This window comes from Adiantum capillus-veneris, chromosome 23 (genome assembly GCF_014529385.1).
Source record: "Adiantum capillus-veneris isolate H3 chromosome 23, ASM1452938v2, whole genome shotgun sequence".
Classification (NCBI taxonomy): Eukaryota; Viridiplantae; Streptophyta; class Polypodiopsida; order Polypodiales; family Pteridaceae; genus Adiantum; species Adiantum capillus-veneris.
Genome location: NC_140953.1, coordinates 28,801,877 through 28,822,653, shown reverse-complemented (window position 1 = coordinate 28,822,653; position 20,777 = coordinate 28,801,877). Strand labels below are relative to the sequence as shown.

General features: G+C 45.2%; 1 protein-coding gene across 6 annotated transcripts in view; it reads right to left on the bottom strand.

Moving 5' to 3' along the window:
• Positions 1-777: 777 nt before the first annotated feature.
• Positions 778-20,777, bottom strand: part of NUDT3 (nudix hydrolase homolog 3) — a 186,887-nt gene continuing 166,887 nt past the window's right edge. For 3 of the 6 annotated variants that reach the window (XM_086496538.1, XM_086496539.1, XM_086496540.1), the window contains exons 16-21: positions 4,752-4,920; positions 3,357-3,440; positions 2,982-3,076; positions 2,770-2,893; positions 2,543-2,689; positions 778-1,285 (exon numbers count right to left, since the gene is read on the bottom strand). In XM_086496538.1, the coding sequence (XP_086352664.1) occupies positions 1,223-1,285; positions 2,543-2,689; positions 2,770-2,893; positions 2,982-3,076; positions 3,357-3,440; positions 4,752-4,920 (682 nt within the window). In that variant the 3' untranslated portion in view covers positions 778-1,222. Of the gene's footprint in view, positions 1,286-2,542; positions 2,690-2,769; positions 2,894-2,981; positions 3,077-3,356; positions 3,441-4,699; positions 4,921-20,777 lie in introns of those variants that run through there. The other 3 variants (XM_086496541.1, XR_015185961.1, XR_015185962.1) reach the window with 3 other exon arrangements.

Genomic DNA, 20,777 nt, shown 5'->3' with positions numbered 1-20,777 from the left:
ATGACACTTCGGTTCATCTGGAGAGCCAGATGCTTCCTTATCTTCAAGGCTCGACCCGTCCCACAGGTGGAGACTGTACGTGACATCTGGCTGGAGCTAACCCATACACTCAAGGGACAGTTTGAGAGGCTTGAGGGCAGATCCGACTGCACGCGGGAGTGCCGCGAGGCCTTCTTGCGACTTTGGTGATCATGGCCCTTCTTCACCGTGATTCATGGGGCATCTAGATGGCTGTACTGCCCACCAGTGTGGTTGTTTCCACCTCCCATATCTCAATTTAGCGTAATTGTACATATCTTACTTTTCATCGGAAGAGTCTCCACATTTTGATGTAGCCCTCTCTAGTAGGGGCAGGTTGTAGCCCATTGGGCAGTTTTTTTAATTAATGGAAGGATCTTTTTCTTACAATAAAAATAAAATAAATAAATAAACCAGGTACCTAGAGTGGGTAGGTATGTAAGCCTAACATACATCCTTATCCCCACCACCTACCCATGCTTGGTATGGGAGAGAGCCCTTGGCTTTTTCTTCTTTCACAAATATTTGAAAGTCTCAACAAAATATGTGCCACCTTACTCCTAGTAAATGCTGGCTGGACCATGAAATGACACATGAATAGTGCAAGAAAGCTATGCTCAAACAAGTAATAACAGCACAGTCCAAATTGTGTCATTGATCAACATTGAGGGTAGCATACAGACAGGTGCTAGTTGGCAAACAACTCTTTTAAATCACAAATTGGCAATTCTTCATTCGAGATTACTTTTTGTAACACTATTCTCGACATAATCAGTCTCTCGTTAATGGAGGATTCTCTTGTATCGGGATCTACATTTCAATTTGGCAACAATTTTGTGTACGTCAATCCTTTAACCTTTTAACATTTTTGTGTATGGTCCTTCAACCTTTTATGTACACAAATTTTGACACGCCTAAACTGTATGATTTTTTGAGACTAAGTTTATAATAAAAAGGTTGATTTTGAGCCTTTGTCCAGACTTTTGTGAAACAATCACCGCAAGCTAGCTTCCTGCCTAAATGCTGTTTTACCTTAATTAAGATTGCATTTCTGTTTGGGTACATGTATAAGAAGATTCAAATCCCTTTGGCTTCCTCTTCCATGAAGGAAGGCCCAGAAAATATAGAAGGGATGCGATGTGCACCAGGTCAAATGAAAGGTGAATGCCATTGTCACAAAAATTCATCCACTAGAGTGTATGCCCTAATTGTCTTGGCACTTTAGAAGCTTCAAGATGTCAAAGGTCGGATATATATCAACTGGCACCTGCAAAAATAAAATTTTCTTGTTAAGCTCCGTATATGAGAGTAACAACTGGGGACCTAATTACTAAAAGGCAGCTTCAGATTAGTTTGTGTCAAAACCTTACAACATATAGTTACCTAGTGATAAAGTTCAAGAAAGAAGAAGAAAGAGTCAATCAACAACCTTTCAAGGCTCAATTGGCCATTAAGACAAGAACAGACTACCTATGGGATGGACTCTAAACATTTTTGATACTATTAAGGGGAAGATGGCTCGGTTGGCTGACAACCTTGGCACACTAGTCCCCCTATAGAACTACGCCAGGACATGTGCCCTGTAAAAATCACAAGCAAATAACATCCAAACGTTGGGAGCTCTGATTGAGCATATACACTTTTTCCGCGCATACAATATCGTCTGCTATACATCAACAGTTTGTCCTTAATACAGTAGGTTCCTACATCCAGAGGCACCCCATAACAGTATCAAGGAAGGTCCATGCAGCAAAGATACGTTTAAGTGGGCTATAGGCCTGAATCATCTGAGTCTTAGAGGACAAGCTTACCACCTTTGAACTTTGGACATTCAAAGGTTTTGTTAAGTTCCACACAGAAAGTGGCATTGACCTGTTAAATAAAAACCAACCCTTCCACCTTATACTAGGATCTCCTTGGCAGATGATTGCATTGGTTGCGGCACTCTATAAACACACAGCAATTTGATTGGTGGCAGTAGGATTGAACACTGGAGGCATTAGGCTGAGATGGACTCATGGTCCTTTTTGGAGGGTAATCTACTCTGATTATGCTTTTCCTGGGAGGGGATTGCATGGGTTTCAGTCAAATATAGAAATGTGTCTAGCAATTTGATTGTTGGCAGTAGGATTCAAGATGCCTTCATCTAGAGAGATCAGTGTAACATGGTTGCCCACTTATCGTATTCCACGAGAGGAGTGTGACACACATCACAAGGCTTACATTGCTGGTTGGCGTAGATAGGGGTCTTGTTGATCTCAAGTATGCGGATGGTACAGGACTCTTTTTGCAAGAAGTTGAAGAGACTCAAGGCTTTACGAGTGATCGCCAAGCACAATATTTCCATTGTCAAGCAAGCTCATGTTCATTAAATTAAGGGGCACACAATTACTTCTGGAAAATCATCCGTCAATATTTTATAGCGAATCTGCATCAACTCATAAGGATGCTAGATTAAATAGACAACTGTGAAGATGCATGTGAAAGTTTGTGCTTTTATTACAAGATTAAGCAAGGCTCTAACCGCGACACTTTGTAGGTGATTCAATGCTTCTTCCATGGAGGGGCTTATTGTTGCATATGCATCAAGAAGTCTCCTTGCTGCTTTCTTATCACCCTGGGCCTGAATTGTTAGGATCACTGTGCACAGGCTTTCTACAGCCTCTCTCACCTACAAAATAAAAGTTTATTAAATCGTGAGCACTAAACAAAAAAGTTGTCGTTTGCCACTTAAAGTCCATGCTTGTGCACCTTCAGAAATTCAACTTCAAAGGTACCATCTGGCAGTAGCACAAACCCCCCCTTTTCAAGAATCCAGTTAAACTGCAGTGCTTGACCTTTTCTGTATAAACCAAAACTCAAACAATGCTCTGAACTAAGCAGAGATGAAGTATTACAAATGACAGCTGTTTCTTATCTGGCAAAGCAACTATGCCAATCAATTCTGGTACGAAATATGTTACCCGTGAGCTTCATGGAGTCCAAAACGTATAGATCGAAAGCAGCCTGCAAGAAACGAAACGTACATCGTCCTTTCTAGTTCCTTGGGCATTAAATTCTGCACAGAAGTAAATGAGATTAAGTGGTTTATTTTAACCTCAGGATCAATCTCCAAATAATAGAAGTCAAGTAAAAGTTTGATATAGTTTTGGTTAATGAGATCTGATCTCAAAGGGGTCATCCTTGCATTAATCAGTTGGTGAATGGTCCTTGCATTCAATTTCTGGGATGGTGCTTCAATCAAATCACAAAGCTAGCCAGAAAGGTTTATATGTAGTCCTTTGCATAACCTAACAGTTACTCACAAACTTTAAAATGGTTTGTTCGATCGAATTCACCTGGTCAATCAAGAACCGAAGAGCCCAAAGGCCCACTATATCAGCTTTAGCCTCCTCTATGGCAGAGTTAAGTTCCTGAAGCTCCTGCAAGATGTCAACAAAGGACCAACTTCTAGTTCAAATGGAATGTGTTGCTTGACAAATCAGTAATATACAATGGTCAAAAGACCTGATGACAGTTGATTAGTCCTTGAGACCTTACCACTGAGCAAATGATGTATTGCACTCTTAATCTGTGGACAGCATTCAGCTATATAAGTCTTTACAGTCTTTAAGTCATGATGGTCACACCTATGATGGAGCTACCAATTCCACTACACTCACTCATCCACTCACCTGTAGCTGTGGTTGTACTTTGTACTTTTAATTACACCTGGAGAATACAGACAGTACAGTTTTATATGATTTTGTCTCATAGGCCAGTTTCTTTGACCTCTAGGGGGCACTATATAAGTTTTTTTTCTTAGTCTGTATCCCCTGGGATAACTTGAGCACTCACAAGCCCTTGTGGTTGCATGTACAATCTGCAATAAACCATCAGTACTACACAAGATTGTTTGAGCTGATTTGTTATCCATGTTACGGTGGTGGTGGCTCTCTTCTAAACCCATATCATTTATCTTCTTACAAGAAAATCTAATCAAACACCTCAAGGGAACAGATCTAAAATAGAAAAATTCAAAAAAGGGGATTACAATGGTGGCTTGTAAAAGAAACTCCAGATATTGCCCTATATATATACAGGGAGGGTTCTTGAATGGTGAGTATTTCTGGTTAAATGAGCGCTGCTTTTCATAAGATTAAATAATACCAGAGCCTTCTGACTGAACATAAATGTTTACTACTAATTCCATGAGAGAGACAAGAATATTTAGTCACTCCTTTGAGAACAAGGGGAGCATAGGATTGATACCTGGTTTATGTATCCTAACTTTGGAAAAATAGAAGTTGTAATGCCCCTACAATGCTAGGAGGCTCCTATCTAACCACCCATTGTTCAGAGATGCTTGGATGTGCTGAATGGGCAAGGTAGACAACAAGAAGCAATATATTGGTAAATGAAGTTCATGTAGAGTCGTACAAAGAAAATACTCTACGCTCTTTAACAGACATACCACCTCAAGTCAATTGTTCCTTTGAGAGCTCTGATCGTAGGTGACTAGGATACTAACTTTCAAGAAAAGAGTGACTCCCAGCTAATGACTTTTTCCAACCAGTTGCAAGTTCATGCTCCAAGTGTGAGAAGCTCCTAGTGAATAAACATAAAGACAAAGCCCCCCCTTCTCCCCCCCCCCTCTTTGGCCCCTTCTTATGCTGCAACCAATACAGGAACTCAAGATTACCTCCTTGAAACCTTTGAACATACAAGACATTGAAAACCGGGATTTGACATACAAGGCGAACTGTGGTTTGTTTTCCGCTTGGAAGAGTAATTGCATGTGGCCCAATTCCATGACAACATTCATGGCAAATTATGTGTGTAAAGTAAGCATCAAAATCCACGTCCTTTTGTTGTAATTGAGACAGGCACACATGGGAAATAGGTCGTAATATGCATTGAAACCTGCAATCATCATGAGAGGGCACCAAGTAAGACTTCAATTGTGAAGCATCTACTAGCAAAAACCCAAGCATAATACACCCATGAACCCATGCCTGCATGTGAAGATACAAGGACAGAGAAGGGAAAAGAAAGAGAGATTAAAATTTATCTTGAACCAGACACCAAATTGCATACATAGACAAAGACTCAGACACCGAAGAAGACAATGCATGGCTTCAAAACAAGTAAAGATGAACATGGACACTATCAGATATAGATGCCACCACTGATGCAGACAGACATGGTCACTCACACATGCGTGTGAGGGGGCACACATTTTCTCACGCAAGTGCACCCCTGGACACACCTTTTTTCGTGATGCCACCCACTTTTCTTTTTCAATTCTGTATATTACTGGCAGTAAACCTCAAAGTAAGGAATGAGGATAAAGTACTACATGTGTGCTATAACTGAACCCCCAAATGGGACGGAGATGGCATGCAGCAGAACAATCTTGAATCATGGACCCACTCTAATGTCTGCAGTGGTATCTCTTCAATATAAAACCAAAAAAGTAATCTCTGGCAATGAGAGATCACGAACGAGATTCCTCAAAGGTTAAGGGAACATGAGATCGGTCTGAAAGTCGCAAATAGGGCACGAGGCCGAATAGTGAATCCATGTAGAGAAAATGGTTGTGACAGAGGTAAGAAATGAATTGATATAAAACAGCTAAAAGTACTTGCCTAATTTAGCAGCTGAAAATTGCCCATGAAAATACCAATCAATCTGAGAGGAAAAGTCTTGAAAATGAGGTCTATACGGGAACGCCTGTCTGCTGCCCTGAAGGAGCCGGCTGAAGTATCCCAACTCAGGCAAGATACCTTTGAGTGCATTCGCCCAAGTGGAAGGCTGCCCACCAATAACATGCAAGCATCTAGCCTTCTGAATCATCCACATTGCACAAGGCACCAAAATCAGCTCACAGGGGTGAGGCTCAAAAGCATGTATAGGACTGGCACCATATCCAATGTACCCCATTGGTAGCCAAGATCCATCAATAGGAAAATGTGATTCCCCCTCAAAAGTAAGATGAGAACCTGGGAACTGTAATAGCCAGCAAACCGAACCCCAAGAGACAAAACTTGTGCAAACACCTATCCGACATAGCAGGGCACGGCAAAACTGCATGCCAGACCATATGCACATGTGGGCAAACCCAAAGGCAATGGCTAATAGTCTCATCTACATGTAAGGTGCAGCGCGAACAAGCCCAATCGAAGCTAACATTGGCAGCCCATGTCCCCAATGGCAAACCAGCATGAACCATCAACCACATGAAGTAGAGTATGGGCGGCTGATCTGCAAATCCAGAGGAAGGACCAAAATTTGTACATGAAGGCATGAGATAGGCCAACATCCAGCCAAGACTCCAATAGTGTAGGCCAACATTTCAAACTCTACTGCTGCAATAGAATATACTAGCAGAATATTAAAAAAAGAAGACCGTCTGACGCTAATCCGCAGCTGAGGGCCAGTGTCACGGGACACGGGCACCACGTGCCAATGGAAAAGAATAGACTCAACAACTTATAAGCAATTTAAATAACACAACTGAAAGAGATGCACGACACACGAGACGGGGAGTGGCGGAGTTCCACCCCAAGAGAGCACTGGCCCCAAACGCTGAGCACTGGCCCCAAACGCTGGCGCCCCTTCAAGTATTTCTTTATATTGCTTGAACTCAGTACATTGCCAATACTCCATCCTCTGCACCTTCACGCAGAAGCATGCCAGAGAATGAGCCCTTGGCTCATATTTAAAGGCGCTTAGCCTATGAAAAGCATCTGGTCCCAAAATCCCTAGCGCCAAGAGCTGCCAGCCCGCTTTTCCGAAATCCGTACAGTTGCCACGTCAACATGTCAATGCGTTTTGCGGCTGTCCGTACAATGCTGCCACATCAGCATGTCAACGCGGTTTGCAGTAGTCCGTACAGTGCTGCCACGTCAGCAGTTCTCCACGCAAGTTATGTGTGTGTGTGTGTGTGTGTGTGGGCTTGCTTTATCTTTAGGTCACTTGGGCCCCATCGGACGAGGTCCCATAAGTTGGTGGAAACTTCTTCTGCTGCTTCTTCTTTTGCTGCTGCTGCTACTTCTTAGGGTTTGGGCACCTTGGCCAGAATGTGCAAGTTGGCTCCGTTCTTCAGTGGCTTGACACGTCAACGGTTTGTGACAGCCAGTACCACTCCCTAGGGTTCCATGATAACTGCAAGAGAGGCCTGCTCTCCCAAATCCATAACAGCCATGAGTAGACATCATCGGATAAGAAAACGGGCTAAGAACCAAGCTATAGCCAAAAGCACCTGGCAATTAAGCACGACCAATAGCGACAAATGTGAGGAGGACCAATGACACAATGTCCACCGACTAATAGATTGCAAAACAAGTAAAAACTGCTATTGATGAGGGACATCAATCCCAATTTGAAAGCCCAAATATTGACATGTCTGCCACTGTGCAAGCCAAGGCAAGCCATCTGCTCTCTCCCACTGGCTCACATCCTATACCCCAATGGCAATCCCATGCAACCTGCTCCAATCGATGAGAACACCGCTAGCCACACAAGATCTTTCCAAAGCATGACACAAAGAATCCAATACTGGTAAGGATACTCAACAAAAAGCTTGTATCATACTTTTAATCCAGCAAATGAGCATCCTTACCTTCTAGAAGGGGCAAACTGACTCCTCTAATCTATGGAATCCTGCATCGCAAATAAGAGGACATCGTCTAAACACAGAAAGAAAAACGATATGGTGCTAGAGGGCAACCGTGTGACAGAACGTGACAATGGGAAAGGCTCTCCAACGAACCCTCCAACCGTGACTACACTACTACCAGATCTAAATAACATTGAAATATCACGAATCCATCGAGTTAGAAAGCGCATCCTATGTAAAGTGCCCTCCATAAGATCAACAGTCCACTCTGTCATAAGCCTTCTCTAAGGTCGAGATGAACAATCCGACTGTCTGGCATGTTCCACTGCCTCATAAAATGTGAAGATGTTGTCCAGAATGCATCTATCCTACATAAAACCCACCTAAGACGCATGTATCACAGCTGATAAGAAAGTTCTAAGTCTAGCACTAATCATACAAACAAGAATCTTATACATAGAAGAGAGGAGAGTAATCCGATGCCACTGACAAAGCAGTGTGTCCCTTTGGTATAAGCTAATGATGCCTGAGGTAAGCCAACAAATCTAAACGAATTGATTCGTATAGTACGCAGTCTTTTTTTTTTCCCCTTTGGGTTGTTGCCTAGGTGGTTTCTGTGACTAGGACAATCATAAAAATACCTCATTCAAGTTAAGCACAACCACAAAACAGCCCACTCCCTATCACCTCTCCTTAGGTGATACCGAGATCGAGAAGACAAATCTAGAGACATGCCCATACTCTAATGAGTGTTCTCCACACACATGGAAAAAACCCTTACAGGTTATGATAGTTATGTAGTTGTCTATGGAGCACGGTCATTGTAGACATTCTTTACTATAGATATATGACTGATATATAAATGTAGAATTTATGTTTAAAAAAAAGGGTACATACTGTTACGTACCTTAAAGTTTAATAAGTACAAAGGTATGTAATCGAAACCGTATCTTACGTACCTTTCCACCTTGGATGGCAGCACTAGTTTATTAGATACCTTTACACAACCCACGGTATAAGGTTGAACCCTTTTGTACAAGGCTACAGTGTCACTTTCACAGTACATACAGTTAGTACAATTGGTCTGGTCTGGTTCACACTGGACGGACTCTTTGGGCTGGACAGTGACACGTGGCAGGATACGGACGGTGGTCTAGTGGACATCGTGGCCAGGTCACCACCACTCAGTTTCGGGATAGACTTAGATGGATGACATTTATGAGTCGTTGGTGGCTCTTTATGGTTGTACATATGAGTAGTAGCGGTTGGGTCATCGGAATATCTTCTTCATATCTGGTCCAGCGTCGTTGTCTAGTGTATAGAGTCTGTACACACAGCACATCTTCACCATCCCTACACATTTGAGCCTCGACACCCCATTGTATCTGTGAGTCCTGGGCTGGAGCTAAGTGTGCTCCCACGTCAGAGTCTGTATTAGTTCTTTGAGATAGTCGAGTCATATGTTGTGGTCTGCTGCTGTTGTGTCTCTGTGAGCTCAGTTGTTGTCTCTTGTTCCTTTGTTCCAGTCTGTGTTGAGTGAGATTGTCACGCACATTGCACTGAGGAGCACCCACTGTAGAGAGCACAACACACTATCCGCGCTACAGGTGCTCTCATTTTGGCGATCACGGTGGGACCTCAACTAAAGTCTCTCTGTGAGGTACAAATCTTGAAGCTAGTTGGGTTTATCTAGCTTCGCCTACTTTACCTTGCACTCGGTACCCTGTTGGTCTGGTCCTCTCTCGCCCTGGTCCATTTGGTCTGGTCCTCTCTCGCCCTGGTCCAATTGGTGTCTGGTCTCTCTAGCCTGGTCCAATCAGTCCTCGTCCCTGGTCTAGTCCCTCCTCATCCCTGGTCCAACCTGGGTCTAGTAGAGTCTAGACCCGTCTTCAACCAATTACAGGTTTTCTTGCCCAAAGCTTGGTTAATTTGGTGGTCACTGCATGACACATACAAGGCGGTCAGTCGAGCGTCAAAGCGCACTAATGAGTCCTCTGAAGTACTACAATAGAAGACGAACCTTGGTACATAGTAGAAGTCCATCAACCTCATCACCCATACCTCCCACATATGACATCACCCATTCCTCCATCTGGTTCCACATCTTCCAGATCACCTTCTCCAGTAAAGCTCTCTCCTATTTTGCTACAGCAAGCTATTGAGCAACAGGCTCAGCAAGGGGCCATGGAGGCATTGGCTAGTGTTTTGGCCAAGGTAAAGATCAAGTTCCCTACCTTCAAAGGACTCTCTTCAGAAGATGCTGACGAACATCCAAGGAGGTTTGTATCTCTCTGTAAGGGTCGTGGTCTTAACAGGGAAGATGCTTATTTGGTACTCTTTCCATCTACCTTGGATGGCTTAGCAGACAAATGGTACAACCACTTTGCGGAGAACCATTTTACAACTTGGGCAGCCTTAAGACAACAGTTCTGTGCAGCATTCAGGCCAGGTGACTACCAGGAGAAGGTGTTGGATGAGTTGGCCAACATGGTGCTCCAGCCAGAGGAGACTTTTGCAGAGCTTATGACTAAAACCAAGTCTCTGGTTGCCAAGCTTCCCCAGCAACCCGGTGAATTCATGGTTAAGAAGTGGGTGGAGAAGGCACTTGCCAAAACTTCTCAGCAAAAACTTCGAGAGTCTCCGACCCGACGCCACTCTGGAGGAGTTCATTGCAGCTGCTACTAGGATAGAGGGGGCTAGGAAGCTGTTCAACAACTCCCCTCACATAGAGACCCCCTCTGTGTTTTCGGAAAGTCATGCTGATCCATTGACTTCTTTACGTAGAGAACTTGAAGCCCTAAAACTACAACGCGCTCTTCAAGAGGAGAAATCAATCTCTCTTCGCCAGGAGAAACCACCACATCTTGAGGCTTTGAATCAAATCAAGAGAGAGCTAGAAGAGCTTCGGTCTCAGCAGGAGACTAAGGCTATGGTATGGTGCAGCTCGTGTCGCTCTCCAGGACATCCTCCACAGGATTGTCCCCTTCGGGCTTATTGCCACTTTTGCGAGAAGTCTGGGCATGAAGACAAGGATTGCTACTATATCAAGGGATTACGGCAAATACAACAAAGTCTAGGTCCTTCTCTCCAACAAGGGCTAGCACCTGCATCCAACATGGTGTCACCCTATAGCCATCAGAACCCGATGCCACCTTTGCTGACAACACCTCCTATACAAGGTATGCACAACAACTTTGCATCCCCTCTTCAGTTCCCCAAAGCTTCTACATGTCAGCATCCGGTGTCATGCAGCAAGGGCCGAGACCACCTTGCCTCTCCAATAGGCCAATTTTGTGCTACAGGTGTGGGGAGTATGGACACTATCAGAGCAAATGTCCATTACCAGAAGGGTCCCCTCCTTGACGACATTGCCCTGAAGCTAAGGATCAGTATAGTAAGGACTGCCCAAAACAACGAGCATCCACATCTGCAAGCACAAGCCAGAACCAACAGGAGTTTACATTCCCAAAGCTTAACCTCATCACAGTAAGCACCATTCCACAGGCCCCGCCTTCCACTCTTGTAGTTGCCTCTCGAGATGGATTGAAGCAAGTGGAAGAGCCGACTGGTGTGCTCACACGGGCACAGAGAGTTGCTCTTGGTCTCAGCCTCCCTGGCGGTCCAATTTTTTCATCTCCAGTCACACAAATGAGTCGGACTCCCTTAGTAGCTGACAAACCAGTAGGTAGTGCCAAGAGCCAACCTACCTCTCTTCTATCAGATATTGATGGTGCTTTCATGGAAGCAGTAGAGGACTTGCAAAAGATGAAGATACCAGAGCAAGATTTAATCAAAAGAGAGAAGCCTACAACAGAGTCTATCTTGAAAAACACCTTTCAGCAAGTGTCACCGTACGACATGCTTCGACTTGATACAAATTTTAGAAGTGACACCCTGTCCATCATCCCATCTTTGTACCCTGGTGCAGGGGCCTAGTGGCAGGCACCTACCTGTGCAGTCCTTGGAGTCCTACATGATTTCTTATCCAGCTGCTCCCCTCACCGACTACAAAAGTCCTCCTCTCCCTGTGTCTATTCTTGGGCATAAATTCTCAGGCGTCATCGTGGATGGTGGATCTGGCATCAATCTGATGCCAAGATTTACCATGTTGGCCTTAGGTCTGCAGCCTACCCGCTCTGCTCCATTCACTGTTACATTGGCGGACCAGAGGACAGTCTACCCTGTGGGCATAGTAGAGAAGGTGCGTATGATGGTATAAGACTTCACATTTAGCTTGGATTTTGTGGTGGTCAGTCTTCCTCAGGCATTATCAGTACAGTCCACCCGACCCTGAGCAGCCCATCCCACCCGACAGGTCTGACGAAGACCTGCTGCAGTGGTTGGAAGCTACCACCTTGATGCCATGCTATGTGGTCTCTGTTCAAAACCCACCTGTACCGGTAACACTCTCTCCCACCTTCTCAGGCGGACACCAATGTCCCAAGCCCTACAGCAGAAAGTGTGCCAGTCGAAGAAGTAAGTGTGTTAGTCCCTAATTCCCATGATTCAAATGTTCCTCTGTTGTAAGCCGTTGGCCTTGGTGAACCTATAACACATCACCGAAGGGGGAAGAGATCTCCTCTGCATGCACTTGCCAATGATTCCCACCTTCCTAAAACATCTCCCAGGTCGGATGTCCCACCCCCTCAAAAACACTCTGCTATGTCTGTGTCTGAAGATTTACCCTTCGAGGAGCATCCACCAGGATGGTTACAAGAAGAGTATGCAGAGTTTCCAATCGATCAAACACCAACCCATGATGTCTCGAAGCTCCAAGAGGCAGCTCACTTCTCAACTTTCGAAGTACCCTCCACAGTTACACCTCCCGACCTGGTCAAAAAATTCAAGTTGGGCGACCCTGACAACCCTTAGCACGTCCTCTTAGCAGCTTGGTTATGGGAGCATCCCGCATTACTTGATCAGGTAGTTTCTTTTACACACTCTTTTAAGGATGTTTTTGCTTGGTCCTACAAGGATTTGGAAGGGATCCCTCCAGAATTGGGTTTCCACACTATCCCTCTGGTTGAAGGGGCTAAGCCTGTCAGAGGCCCAGCTTACAAGCTCAACCCAAAGTATGCAAAGGCTGTCAAGTCAGAGCTCGAAAAAATGCAAGAGACAGGGATCATTGTACCTGTGGAGCACTCTGAGTGGTTATCACCCATGGTGATAGCGCCTAAGACGCAGTCCAATAAAATTCGTGTGTACGTAGATTACCGTGCTCTGAACAAGGTAACTTTCCCAGATGGTTTCCTCACACCTTTCACTGAGCGTGTGCTCAAAGATGTAGCAGGGCATGTATTGTACAGTTTCATGGATGGGTTCAGTGGATACAAGCAGTTGGGCATCCATCCAGGTGATCAGCTTAAAACGGCCTTTGTGACTCCCTGGGGTATTTTTATCTACACTAGGATGTCGTTTGGGTTGAAAAACGCTCCATCTTCCTTCAATCGAGCAGTATATCTTATATTTTGTCCTGTACTTACGGATCATCTTCGCATTTTCATGGACGATTTTTTGACCTTCTCAGATGCCCAATGTTCAACCCCAGTGGAAAATCTAGAGGAGCACCTCGCTCAGCTCTCTGCTGTCTTCCTCAGGTGCAGAGAGGCACGCCTAAAGCTCAATCCTAACAAATGTCATTTTTTGGTCACTGAGGGTACACTTCTAGGCCATGTGGTGTCTGCCAAAGGTTTAGCGCCTGACCAGGAGAAGATCGTGGCCATCTTGAAGTTACCACCTCCTATCAACCCAAAAGGTGTTCAGAGCTTTGTAGGTCACATAGGCTATCATCGCAGGTTTATACGAATGTATGCGCAGGTGGCTCAACCATTGACCCGACTCACTAGTGCTACTGTACCCTTCAAATGATCAAAACCTGAGGCTGAAGCATTTGCATACCTCAAAAAACGCCTCACTGAAGCACCTACTTTAGTAGCCCCGGATTGGTCTCTCCCTTTTCATGTGCATACTGATGCCAGTCAACTGGCTCTGGGTGTTGTATTGACTCAGCGTAGTAAGGAGTACAACCTCGATCGCCCTGTTCACTATGCAAGTCGCGTGCTCACCAAGGCAGAGTGCAACTACAGCACCACAAAAAGGGAAGGTTTGGCTATGGTATATTCTTTGCAAAAGTTTCGTCATTACTTGTTAGGGATTCACTTCACTATCATCACGGATCATCATGCGCTATGCTATCTTCTGAATAAACCCCAAGTTGCAGAAAGAGTCTGGAGGTGGCTACTGATATTCCAGGAATTCGACTTCGAAGTAGTTCTTAGTCCACGCAAGCGGCACGTCATGGCCGACCATCTCTCTCGCATACAAACAGGTGAGCCCGATACTGGGATTGATGATGACTTCCCAGATAGTCATCTCTTTAAGGTCGACACTACCCCAGAATGGTATGGAGATGTGTTACATCTTCTCTCTACTGGCCTATATCCTGAGAATGCTTCTTCCTTGCAAAAAAGAAGACTATTGCTGAAGTCTAGATCCTTCTCTTTGATTGGGGGACAGCTCTATAAATCTGGGCTAGAGGGTGTGCTGCGCAGGTGTGGCTCTCTTCATGAAGTAGACCACATTTTGGAAGATGCACACAGTGGTCCTACAAGTGGCCATTACCTTGATCACACCACGGCGCAAAAAATCTTACAAGCAGGCTTATGGTGGGCCTATATATTCAGAGATGCTATTGCTCATGTCAAAAGTTGTGATGTCTGTCAGCGATATGCGCCCAAGCCTAGCAAGCAATCCAATCGCCCTCTACAAGTATCTATGGCGTGGTTGCCCTTTGAGCGATGGGGCTTGGACTTTGTTGGTCCAATCACTCCACCTGCTCAACCAAGCAATCGTAAGTATCCCCTAATAGCAACAGATTATGCAACAAAGTGGGCTGAGGCGGTGGCTACCATTGACTGTCCAGCCGTCACTGTCGCAAAATTTTTGTATGAAAATATTTTTTGCAAGTTTGGGTGCCCTCTGGAAATCACAAGTGATCGAGGTAGTCATTTTGTCAACGACCTAATCTCAACACTCCTCATGAACTACAAGATTTTTCATCGCAAATCTTGCTCTTACTATCCTAGAGCAAATGGGCAAGCTGAGAGCACTAACAAAGTGCTAATCGCGCTTCTCAAGAAAGCTTGTCACCTGCATCCAGTTTCTTGGGCTCGGGCTATCCTCGGCACAGTTTGGGCTTATCGCACCTCCTTCAAGGCAACCACTAACTACTCCCCATTCCAGCTAGCTTTCGGTCTTGAAGCAATTGCACCATATGAGTTCAACTTAGGTTCAGCAAGAGTGGGAAGTGTTCATGTCACAGTGGGGATTGCTTCCGCAAACCTCTCTCGTCTCTCACAGTTAGAAGAAAGCAGGATGTTAGCTTCAAATGCTCTCTAAACCGAGTAACTTCGTCGCAAAGCGTGGCATGATCGCCATCTCAGGAAGCCGAAAATAACACAGGGAACACTGGTGCTACTCTATCAAGCTAAATATTTGAAAAAAGTTAAAAAGTTGGTCCCAGCCTGGCAAGGGCCATTCAGAGTACATGAAATTTTGCCACAAGGAGCAATCCAGTTAGTAACTTTGGACGGTGTTCCATTGCCTCTGGTAAATGGCTCCAGAATCAAGTGCTATTACTCCTTTGAGTAAAAAGTCTGCAACTATTTCGCCATCTGTAGGGTTCTAATATCCCATCCCTCTCCTCCCCACTACCTTTCCACCAGAACGGGTGTTCTGTTACTGTCTCAATCTCTGCAATACTCTCAGTCTCTGCTATTGCTGTATAAGTTTCCACCTTTCCTCCTAAGGTATCCTTTCTCCACTCATTCTCGGTAATTGGGTATTGTCTTGAACTTCTTACAATCCAATCACTCTTTCTCTAATTATTTCTATCATCAGTGTTATTTGACGTTAGTACTAAGGTCTTTCAAGTTAAACTCCTAGTCTGTTTTGTGATAGTTTACACGATGGAGTTGTCCGTCTCTATTGTACGCCCTTGCCATCTCTACTCGCTAAAGCCCATATCGGGTGCCTTGGCCTTGGTGTTTTCCAAGCACATCCTCGGCTGTCTTTGAGACAAACTTAACCTCTACTTACTTCAAGGAGCTATAGTTGCAGTCTCATCCCAACCGACTAATAGGCTCTTATCCTCCAGAAGAACAACCTCGCCTCCAAGTGTATCACCCAGTCTACCTCTACTCTCATATAGGCATAACCAAGGGATCTCTTTGTTAACAAGTCCCGGCGAACCAGTAGACAGCACTTGCCCGACACTTGTAAACACGTCATACAGCTGTGCTTCATTGACATTGGGATCAAGGTCTCCCACATATAAAGAGTTTTTCATGTAAGGACTTGGGACAGACATTGCCATTGCAGGAACTTGTTGATTTTCCCCAATTCGCACTTCCACCCAATTATTCCCCTCTTCCCTCTCCAAATTCTCCTTACTCCCCCCACTTTCAATTCAGCTCTTCTCTTCCCCAATTCGTCCCTCCCTCTCTTCCCCAATTCGTCCCTCCCCCCCCCCCCTCTTCCAATTCGTCTCCCCCCTCCCCTCTCCCAATTCGTCCCCCCCTCCCCTCCCAATTCGTCCCCCTCCCCTCTCTCCCCAATTCGTACCCCTCTCTCCTCTCCCAATTCGCCCCACACCTCTCCTCCCAATTCGTCCCCCTCCCCTCTCTCCCCAATTCGCCCCCTTTCCCCTCCCCAATTCGCCCCCCTCTCCCTCTCCCAATTCGTACCCCTCTCTCCTCTCCCAATTCGTCCCTCCCCTCTCCCAATTCATCCCCTTTCCCCCTCCCAAATTTGCCCCTTTCCCCCTCCCAAATTCGTCCCCCCCCTCCCCTCTTCCAATTCGTCCCCCTCCCCTCTCTCCCAAATTCGCCCCCTTTCTCCCTCCCAAATTCGTCCCTCCCCCTCTCTCCCCATGTCACAAAACGGGAGCGTACACGAGCACTTGAAAATTAAAATACTTTGCAAATGTGAGAGAAGGGAGAAGATCGACACAGTATTGGGGACCAGAAGATGGGCTGGTCCCCCCCCGTTAAGAGTATTCTTTTATTCAGGGAGAATTCGTATACAAGCACGAGAACCCGAGGAAACCCCTCCGTTCTGTAATCTTAGACCCGAAGGTCGTGCTTTCCCGTAAAGGGCTTGGGCACAAGGCCGTTCCTTCTCGTAAGGGACTTAGGCGCGAAGCCGTACTTTCCCGTAAGGGACTTAGGCGTGAAGCCATACTTCTCATGTGACGCATCAGGGGCACTCATAACCCGGCCCTTTTCCACCGAACTTACGGAAACTCCTTCGCGATGTTTACCGTCACCCATCAAATGACACATCAGAGTTGCCCGTTCTTGATGGCAGTTCCTGTAGCTACAATCTTTTAACAGTTCTTAGTGCACACAATAAAATATCCTAAAAAAGAGATTAATCATTAAAAATAAGAAAATAGTGCAATTAGCAACATCCCTCTGGCTTCTAAACAGTTGACCTCAACTGTAGTGCTTGGACATATACCTCCAGTATCTCGGGATAAGCTGCTAATTCCTCCTGCGTCATCCACTGAGCATCTAGATTCGAATAGTTCTTAAACTTAACCAAATACTTCCGTGTTATCTTTCCGGATTTGAGAGACCGCTCCTGATGACTTACTATCTGCTCCGGTTGGAGTATTTCTTCCGTTTCCTCAACCTCAGGAGGTTCCTCAGCACTAGGCTGGCTTGGAGGCGGTCCCACATACGGCCGGAGTAAACTGACATGGAAAGCATTATGGATCTTCCAATTAGGTGGTAGCTCTAATCGGAAAGTGACATCATTCACTCGCTTAGTGATCTTAAACGGCCCATAATAACGGGTAGAAAGTTTTACCACTTTCCCCTTATGAGACGCTTGTTTCTTAAGTCTTGCCTTCTCAAACTTGAGTAAGACTAACTGTCCGACTGTTAAGTCTAGATTCCTTTTGTGCTTGTCTGCAGCTTTCTTATGCTTTTCCTGAGAGCGTAGAATAGCTCTCCTAACTTGCCCGTAGGCTGTGTACCGGACAAATTCATCTGCTGCAAAGATCTTATCCTTAGTTAAAAGGATGGGTGGAAGCAAAGGCTTACCATAAAGAATCTGAAAAGGTGCTTTCCCCGTCGATGAGTGTATGGTATTGTTATACGCATACTCGACAAGAGGCAAATAATTCTCCCAGTCAGATTGCCGGTCTGACACATAAGCTTTTAACATATCCAATACTGTGGAATTGGCTATCTCACTTTGCCCGTCCGTTTGAGGATGGTAGGCAGATGAAAAATTCAGCTTCGTACCAAGATTATCCATCAAGGCACGCCAAAAATTTCCTGTCATGCGAGGATCTCGATCACTCACAATAGACTTAGGCATTCCATGATGCTTAAAGATCTGTGCCAGAAAGACCCTAGCCATATGATCTGCTTTGATCGTTTTCTTGACTGGTATAAAGTGTGCTTGCTTGCTAAACCTGTCCACAATGGTCCAGATCGCGTCATTTCCAGTCTGAGTTCTAGGGAGGTCCATGATGAAGTCCATGGCAATACTTTCCCAAGGTTCATTAGGCACAGGCAAAGGTTGTAGCAACCCAGGCGTCTTATGCCGATCATACTTCACTTTTTGGCAAACCAAACATTCCCTGACATACTTATCAATGTCTGCTTTAAGGCTAGGCCAAAAGAAATATCTTTCCATTGCTAAGGTCATAGGGAGAATACCCCGATGACCCGCATAAGGCGAAGCGTGTGCTTCATCCATGATCTTCTTTCTTAATGGTTCCGCCACACATATAGCCTGATGGTGATAGAGATAACCGTCCCGAATGGAATAGGGAAACTCATTCTCTCCACGATGTAGCTTTCCCCAAACGGTGGAGAAGTCTGGATCATTCGGATACAAATCCGATAGTGCTTCTAATTCTTGATGATACAGCGAAGTGATAGCGTTCACCCTTGGCCACCTAGACAATGTGTCCGCGGCCACATTCTTACTCCCAGCCGTGTGAAGGATCTGGAAGTGAAACATAGACAAAAAGTTTGCCCATCTCATCTGCTTCTCAGATAGTTTCCTTTGCGTAAGAAAATACCGCAAACTCTGGTGATCAGTCTTGATCACAAAATCCGCTCCTAGAAGATAGTGCTTCCAGTTGGATAAGGCGTGAATCACAGCCTTGAGTTCCTTTTCGTAGATTGATGCATGCAACTCTGCATCCTTAAGCCGTCTACTTTCGTAGGCCACTGCATGGCCTTCTGGGTTTAACACTGCTCCGATCCAATCGCCTGAAGCATCGCAGTGAACCTCAAATGGTTTTCTTAGTCAGGCACTATCAAAATAGGTCCATGGCTTAGCAAGTACTTGAGCCGATCAAAAGCTCCTTGTTGTCTCGATCCCCATCTGAAAGGAATCTTCTTCTTTGTCAAGTCATGAAGTGGTCCTGCTACATGAGCAAATCCTCGAACAAACCTTCGATAATACGAACATAATCCCAGGAAACTACGTACATTATGTACCGTAGTGGGAATAGGCCAATCCTCTACCACTCGGATCTTGGCAGGATCCATACTCACTTGATTGTGAGAGACTATATGGCCGAGATAGTGTATCTCTGAGAGAAAGAACTCGCTCTTCTTTGCATTTACATGCAACTCATGCTTTCGCAATTCTTGAAACACTAAGTCCAAGTGCTTCCGATGTTCCTCTTCTGACTTAGAGAAGATGAGTATGTCGTCAAAGAATACTCCCGTAAAAGCTCGATACGGGCTGAAAATGCGGTCTATCATGCGCTTGAACGTCGCAGGAGCATTTGTCAAGCCGAAAGGCATTACCAAAAATTCATATAGTCCAAAGGTTGTGCGGAAAGCAATCTTGTGGACATCCTCAGGGGCGATCCGTATCTGGTGATACCCACTCTTTAAGTCTATGCGACTAAAGACACTTGCACCCTGCAACTTATCAAGTATATCATCAATCCGAGGGATCGGAAAGCGATTCTTGATCGTGATCTTGTTTAAAGACCTATAGTCTATGCACATTCGAAACGTGCCATCTTTCTTCTGCACCAGTAGAACTGGAGAGCAGTAAGGTGAAGCACTTGGTCGTACTAACCCTTTCTCTAGAAGCTCGTTGACTTGCTTCAAAATTTTCTCTTGTTGAACAAGACTCACCCGATAAGGGGGTTGATTGGGAGGCGAGCTACCCGGTATGAGATCTATGCGGTGATCTTCCGGGCGTACCGGAGGGAGTTCATCAAGAAGTGTTTCCGTGAAACAATCCTTGTACTTTTCAATAAATTGAAGACGCTTAATTTCCAAACTAGAGAGAGAGTCCCTACTAGTTTTATCCTTTGCAAAAATCAAGTAAGCAAAAGCACACTTCTTCATTTCTTTCTTAATGGAGATATGGCTTACAATTGGGAACTGCCAATCTCTTGCATCAGCTTGAATCTTTATTTTCTTACCCCCATGATCAAAAGTGAGGGTCTTTTCCACATAATTGGGAATAGGTGTCATGTGAAAGTGCCATGGCATACCCAAGATGATATCACATCCCTCGATGGGTACCATCAAAAATGATTCGCGGTCCTTGTACTCGCCAATCCGAAGATTGAGCTGTCCTTGCACGGGAGTTGCATTGGTTGTCAACCCCTCGAATGCCGATCCGGATGTAACCGGTGTGCCAAGCTGAGCCGGTGTGAGGCACAAACGTTCCGCAGTATCCAGGGAGATGAAGTTATCCGTGGATCCTGGATCATAAAGAATCAGTACTCGCTGGTTGTTCAAAGACCCCCAGCCCTTCAGAAGTTGACGCTTCCCTTTCTCCATTTTTGTGTTTCCTTGAACATCTGGAATGGAGTTCGAGCTTGGTGGTGCGGGTTCCTTCCTTGCTTTCTCTTGCCTCGTAGAGGCTTGCTCTTGCCGTTGCTGCTTTAGCGGGCAGTCCGGTTTCATATGTCCTTTCTCGCCACAGTAGAAGCATCTTCCTTCCTCTCTGAAAGTTTGAAGTAGAGTAGGAGAAAGATACTTAGTTCGCTTGCCAGTGCCCTCTGGCTTCTTAGAATGATCATCGTCCCTCGATGGAGGACGTTTTCTTCCTTGGCCCCCTTGGTCATCGCAGACCCCTCTTTGTCTTGCATGGTAAGTGCTATGCT